The 7,184-nt window shown below is 51.5% G+C and overlaps 1 protein-coding gene across 1 annotated transcript in view; it reads right to left on the reverse strand.

The window, feature by feature from the left end:
• Positions 1-3,694, reverse strand: part of DNAJB12 (DnaJ heat shock protein family (Hsp40) member B12) — a 13,183-nt gene extending 9,489 nt beyond the window's left edge. Inside the window, exons 1-2 of the mRNA XM_014310829.2 lie at positions 3,520-3,694; positions 2,544-2,689 (exon numbers count right to left, since the gene is read on the reverse strand). Coding sequence (XP_014166304.1) covers positions 2,544-2,689; positions 3,520-3,608 — 235 coding nt within the window. The 5' untranslated portion in view covers positions 3,609-3,694. The remainder of the gene's footprint in view (positions 1-2,543; positions 2,690-3,519) is intronic.
• Positions 3,695-7,184: the final 3,490 nt, after the last annotated feature.

The raw sequence follows: 7,184 nt of genomic DNA on the forward strand, positions 1-7,184 counted from the left end.
AAACCTTTTCTTCTATTCTTTTAGCATAGTTTTAATGTAATATATATCATAAAATGATAAATCAAGCCTTCTGAAATACAAAGTCAGATCTCCATCTCTTCCCTCATCCTAAGACCCCTGTGAACACCGTCACAGCACAGAATTTAAATACGGGCTAAATCCCTGAAAGGGACTTTAAAACTTACCATAAAAGCTGCTAAGGAAACATTAGCCAGAAGTTGCATCCATCAGCTAAGAGTTTCAGCACTTGCAGATGCCACATGCAAGGTGCATAATTACAAGGACTGTTAACCAGTGCCTGTGAGGCTGGAAATGTACTGGAACTAAAACCCTGCCAGGTCCCTGGCTCCCTCTCCTTCCAGCCTCAGCAGTTTGAGCCCTTTTCCCAGAATGTCTGCCTTCCTCCCTCCTGTTCCTGTACTCACCTTTCCACACATTCCAGCTTTCCTCTGTACCCAGCCCCCCCAGGCCTCCCTGTGTCATAAGGACCCAAAATGCCCATGGCAGCAGGTGCCTGGTGTGTAAAAGGCAGGGGCAGAAGGGATGGAAAAGGGAGAAAAGGGGGATAATGTGCCCATTTGGAGGAGATCAGCTCCAAGATTCAGCATTTCCCCATGGCCAGATGGAGGTGTACGGTTTCTTCTTGGAGTGGAGATTTGGAGGGCAGAGGATGTAATGTCAATACACTCCTTCTCCTTCTTGGTTATAATTAGTGCACCCAGAGCAAACATTTCTAGAGCCAGGCAGGGAAGCTGCTGGACAAAAAATGAGTCAGAGTGCATCAACCACCCAGCTGGGAAGAACAAGGGAAGCAACGACAACAGAGTGGTTCAGGGTTTCTTCACTGTCTGACTTTGTGCTGACAAAGCCCAAGAAATGCCTCATTCCAAGGCAGGATTTTAGCTCCAAGTAGCCAGGCTCAAGGCTTTTTCCAGGAGCAGACAGGCAGTGATGCAGATCTGCCACGAGGCAGCCTGCAGCCAGCTGGAACTGTACACTGAGGCACGGGCTCAGCACCTTATCAGCGGTCACTGGGAAGGCGAATGCCAAGACTTCAGCTAATCCATCAACATAAGGAAAAATTAACTCATATCCTCACAGCAGGGCACGTTTCCCCCTTCACCCTCTGCAACCAAGCAGCTGGACTTCAGCTCAGCTCAGAGGCTGAAGGACAGGAAGCCATGGAGGCAAGGCCTGGAGGAGATAACCCCACGCTGGGGGATAAAGGGCACTTTGCTTAACGCTCCACTTCTGGCACGTAACTCCTGCCAAAGCCTTGGGCAAACATCATTATTCAAGATTACAGGTGAGGAAACCTGCCTTTGGCCACTGAGGGATCCAAGGATGAGCTGTGCAGCAGCAGCACTGCACAGGCACAGCTGATAGCTGTGTGCAGATGCCCTTTCATCTGCCCCCACACCAGCATGGGCTCTCCCAGGTAGCTGGGGGTCAGTCACTATTTGCTAACTCTTATCAGGGAAGGATTTAAGTCTCAAAAGGCTTGAACAAACCTTACCCAAGACTTTTACTGCTGAATTTGCGTCTGTGAGGAGCTCACCTGAATACTGTACCAGTGCACTGACATCAGGCCAGCCCTGCTCCCTGCTCCAGCAAAGGGCTCATGCATTTCACTCCCAAAATCTGGCTGCTTTGGGGTGGAATTGCCTTGGACAGAGACACCTTCCAATATCCCAGGTTGCTCCAAACTCTGTCCAACCTGGCCTAGAAAACTTCCAGGGAATCCAGGGACAGCCACAGCTTCTCTGGGCAATCTGTGCCAGGGCCTCAGCACTGTCTTGAGTAAAGAATTTCCTTCTAAAAAGTGGCCAGAATCAGATTATTTTAATGGCTTCCAAACCAGTGCTGTACGACTGGCACCAAGGAGTTCTGTGTTTAGCTCAATGACAATAATCAAACTTCCACAGCTTGCAGGGGAAAATGGGATTATATGTTCCAAGCCATAGCATCTCTCTTGAAAAATTTCTCCAATCTTAAGGTGTCTTATTACCCAGGAAACATCCCTGCTGCATTTATAGAGAGGCTCTGAGAACTGGACTCTTTGAGGCAGAACCAGAGCTCCTTTTTTTGAGTTCTGGCTGGGCTCACTTGTATGGCTGCTGCAGTTCCACCCTAGAAACTTCCACTTGGGATTTCTATCCACCAGTTCCACCCACAAATGGTTGGGTGTTTCCTGGAGGGGTTTGTGAGCCCTGACTCTGCCTCTGGTGTAACTGGGAATTCCTGACAGAATTCCCTTCTGAGCAGCGAGGCAGGAGCTTGGAGCAACACACAGGGAAGGGAAGGGCTGCTGGGAGAAAGAGAAGGAAGGCTTCTCTTTAACCCAGTCAACAGAGGTGAGTCCTACCTTGCCAAGCTGTGTTTATTATTTTAAGCTCATACTTTGGTCATGACACGACCAGCTCTGAATGGAGGCAGCTTCACAAACAGCAGCTTTATGTCACTCTGCCTGACTCGTGGGGCTGTTTTTAAGGGTTCCCTCAGTGAGAGTTGGGGGCAAACCACAAATGTGGAGCTGGCTTTACCTTTGAATGCCTCTGTGGCCCCTGGTGCATGGTTCTTGTCGGGGTGGAACTTCAGGGCCAGTTTCCTGTAGGCCTTTTTCAGATCCTCATCAGAAGCTTCTCTGTTGACTCCCAGAATTTCATAGTAATCTTTGCACTGCTTTACCCTGCCAGGGGAGAGGGGAGCAAACACTGAGTTCCAGGAGTAAAAACCTCTTTGTCTTGAATACCTGTCAGCTCTGAGACTCTTCAGGCAGCACAGTTTCAGGGTGTTGCTCAGGGATCTGTGCATTACTCAGCCCCTGCTCTCAGAGGGTGACCCAGCACAGAACGAGTCAGGCCAGTGCAGGAGGAAGGGCCTCCCCTCAGACCCACACAGGAATGTGACTGGCAAATAAACTTCACATTCATCATGTCAATGGGTTGGAGGCTGTTTGGGAAGGACCACAGCACCTGAAGGATATTGGCCTTTCCCTCCCCACCTCACTCTCTCCTCAGATGTAAAACTTGCATCAGCTGAATTGCAGAGAAGGAAGGAGAGAGCAGCCCAGGGTGTGCAGCCCATCCTGCCTGGGCACACTCAGCCCAGCCAAGGCTTCTGCTGTTCACATGACAGAATCCAGCAGGCTGGGTTTTTGGAGAAGTGGATGATGTAACAAACATTCCTGCAAGTCCCTTGAAGTGGTTCTTGTACAATTCAGGCCATGCCCATAACCTTAAACAAAGTTTACCAAGTGACTGCACCTGCAGTTCAGTCCTTCAGCTTCCAGGATGGGCAAATGGGACAAAGGAATAAAGGGAAGCCTGGAACAGGGTTTGGAAAAAGAGCAGACCCAAGCCAGCTGCCCACCAGGGTTGCTGGAGCTATAAATCCTCCTGGGCATGCTCTTAACACTACTCCAAATGGTTCACAGCTGAAATCTTTAAAGTACTGTGAAAAGCAGACGGGTACCATGTGATAAAGTCAAACAAATGCCCCAGAGAGCTGTGCACAAACCTCTTCACTGCATCCAGCTGGTCCTGAGTGTAGCCCTTGGGGGCCTCCCCCCCAGCCTCTCCGTTGGCTGATGGGAAATCTCCACTCATTTTCCTGAACTGAGGGTTTGTGGATTCCCTGGGCTGGGACTGGCCATTGGCTGACTGCTCGTTCTTGCTGAGTGACTCAAGCAGAACTGAAACGAGAGAAACAAAAACACTGAGAACAAAGCACCAAGCTCTGCCTGCCCTTCCAGCTCTCCCATGAAGAGATTCCTCTTCATCTCTGCCACCTTCCCAAGGCCTCCCCAGCCTTCCCCAGGAAGAGCCTCACCTTTCCTGCCATGTAATCTCTCAGCTCCTGTTGCTTCTCACCCAGGTGTGAGGGCCACTCCTGAAGATGTTCTGCTGCTCCCAACACACACAGCCTCCACAAAAACCCCAGGATCACCCACCCAGACAGCCCAGGAGCCACAGCAGATCAGCAAAGCAGTGTATCCCTGTCCTTTTTTCCCTTCCATCTCTCCTCTACAGCAAAGCATGTCCAAATTTGTCCTCCAGCTCCTGATAAAGTCTATTATTTTTCTTTATCTCCTGCTTTTCAGAGCTCACAGTGCTGGGGAAGTGATGTGATGATGCCATATCTTTGGAGAGCTTAGAAAACAATTCTGTGGGCTGCCAATCCCCTGGGGACACTCCCCTTTTGGGGACAGAGCTGCAGCACTGCTGGCTGCCAGCTCCTCACACGGGTGCTTTGTGCTGCCCAGGGACTGGGAGCAGCTGTGAAACCCATCCTGCCTCTCAGCTACTGGGGGGACAAATTCACTTTTCTCCTCCTCCTTGCAGGGCTCAGGCACTGCTTTCCATCCTCTCCAACCTGCAGGCCTGGCCTAACCACCCAGGTGACACAATGGAGGGAGGCTCCAAGCACCCTTCCATCGTGCAGCTGCACAGCACCATCTTTCCAAACTGCTTTTTGAACCAACATCAGACTGATTTCCTCACCCCCACTCAAAAGAACAGGCACACATGCTACAGTGAAACCCAGCCAGGGATATTTACACAGCCCCAGTGTCCTGAGCTTGCAGTCCTTCATCCAGAGCCCAGAGCTGGGAAGGACGTTCCACCTCCTCCCATGGATTGCACAGCACAGACCTTGCACTATGGGCTATCACCTTCTTTAGGCAAGTGCAAACAACACTGGCAGGCCAAGAGATGAGCCAAGATATCCTATCTGGGCCCAGTGCTCAGAGGGGGCAGAAAAATCCACTCAGCATCCAAAAGCCAATAGAGGATGAGGGATGAAAAGAACAGTGGGCTAACGAGCAGCAACTGGATGAGCTTTTGGGCTTGGGGGCTTCACAAATTTAAAATTAATTTATTTTAGAAAAGTAAATTTTTCCCTCACTCATATTTCCAATGCTTCAGTGTTCACTGAATGACAATCTTTGGTTTTGCTCCTTCCCAACCTGGAGCAATCTGCCAGGTGATTTTACATTTCCCTTCACAAGGCTGTTCCCCCACCTACCCCCTTCCTGCTGCTTTGGCCTTCATTCCCTACAGCTTTCCAAGAGATTCTGATCCCAGAACAGTTTGGGTGGGAAGAGATCTCAAAGCCCATCCATTCCCACCCCTGCCATGGCAGGGACACCTCCCACTGTCCCAGGCTGCTCCAATCCCATCCAGCCTGGCCTTGGGCACTGCCAGGGATCCAGGGCAGCCCCAGCTGTGCCAGGGCCTGCCCACCCTGCCAGGGAACAATTCCTAATTCCCAGTATCCCATCCAGCCCTGCCCTCTGGCTGGGGGAAGCCATTCCCCTTGTCCTGCCACTCCAGTTCCTGATGAAATCCCTCCCAAATTTTCTTGCAGCCCCTTCAGGCCCTGGAAGGAGCTGTGAGGTCTCCACACACCCTTCCCACAGCCCCAGCTCTCCCAGCAGAGCTGCTCCATCCCTCTGCCCATGCTGGTGCCTGCCCTGGGCTCTCTGCAGCAGCTCCAGGTCCCTCCTGTGCTGGGCCAGCTCTGCAGGTGGGGTCTCACCTGAGCACAGGGGCAGAATCCCCCTGTCTCTGCTGCCCAGAGTGCATTTCCCAAAGCCAAACACAGAAACCCACAGCTGGCCTCAGCTCAGTCCCATTTTGCTGTACAGCCCCAAACCTGCTGCTCTCTGCACCCTCTGTGCAGCCCCAGCACAGCACAAATTCAGAGAGTGCAGAATTAGGCTTCAGTTCTGCCAACTCAGCTCCTCCATGGGGCACTTTTCCTCCCTTGGTAGCCAACATTTGCCCAACTTCCCATAAATTTTGCCCAATTGCCCCTGAGAGGTGACCAGAGTGTGAGTGTGTCTCAGCCAACGTGCCCTGACACAGGAGATTTCTGCTGCAATCCCCTTGCAAAACCCTTCCCTGATCCCAAAAAGCCCAGCCAGGGTCAGAGTTTGCAGAGTGTTGCCAAACCCTGGGGAACTCCTGGGGAAGAGATTTAGAGATTCCCCAGGAGCTCCTCAGGGACCACCAGGGGATCTCTGGCAGCATTTCCCAATCCAGAGCCAGCAGGACATGGAGCAAAGGGTCCTTGGATGAGAAACTTGGTTGGGTTTGGCCATAAATCAGTACAAATGTTGTGTTTAACATTAACCTGCCCTGCTGGCTCTGCCTTCCTCCAGAAGTCACTTTTCCTACCCAGTAATTTCACCAAAGTATAAATTCCAGAGGAAAGGGAGGGGAGGGAAACCACAGCACAGCACACACTGTGGTTGAGGCAGAGGGAAGAGGCCTGGTGCAACCAAAAACAGGATTACAGGAAGCCTTGGGGCAAACAAGCTGCAAAGCTCAGCCAAAGAATCCAAACTCAGATGAGGTCAAAGCAAAAAAAAATTAAATCCACAGCTTTTTACACAATATTCTGCCATGTAAGAACACGCAGGGAAAGAACTGAGCTTGGCTGCTTGCACAAACCACTTCCCATATGAATTAAAGCTTTCAGGAAATGATGGAAACAAACAAAAATCTAGCACAAAGTCTTGGGGAGGAGTCTTGTTTTGTTACACGTGTGAGAGCGTGGGCTCAGCCACGGCCTGTCTGTCTGTCTGTCTGCAAACAGAACAGAAACAGGGCAGGGAGAGCAGGAATATGATGGAAACGGGAGGAACAGCAAGAGGAGAGGAGGAGGAATGGAGAAGGATGAGGAGGAGAGGACGGATAAGAGGAAGAGAAGAGGAGGAGAGAAGGAACGCGAGGGGGAATGCAGGAACAGGGAGGAGAGGAACGGGAGAGGGAGGGGAGGAATGGGAGGAGGAGAAAAACAGGAATAAGAGGAGGAGGAGGAGAAAAACAGGAAGAGGAGAGGAACAGGAGGAGGAGGAGGAAAAGAACAGAAAGAGGAGAGGGACAGAAACAGGGGAAAAGGAATAGGAAGAGAGGAGGAATAGGAGAGGAAAAGGAGGAATATAAGGAGGAGATAAACAGGAAAAGTGTAATAGGAAAAGAAGTAGAGGAATAGGAAAGGAGGAATAGGAGGAGGAGAAGGCTTCTCACAGCCCCCTGACAACTTTCCCCTCGCCTTGCCAAGCCCCTTCCCTCCCCTCGGCGCCGCCCCGGCTGCAGCGGGTGCTGTGCCCGCGCCTCAGGGCTCCCACAGCAGCGCGGAGCCGGCCCCCCTTCCCAGAGCCCGCCTCACTAGGGGCA

The sequence above is a fragment of the Geospiza fortis genome, unplaced genomic scaffold (assembly GCF_000277835.1).
Source record: "Geospiza fortis unplaced genomic scaffold, GeoFor_1.0 scaffold48, whole genome shotgun sequence".
NCBI classification, from domain to species: domain Eukaryota; kingdom Metazoa; phylum Chordata; class Aves; order Passeriformes; family Thraupidae; genus Geospiza; species Geospiza fortis.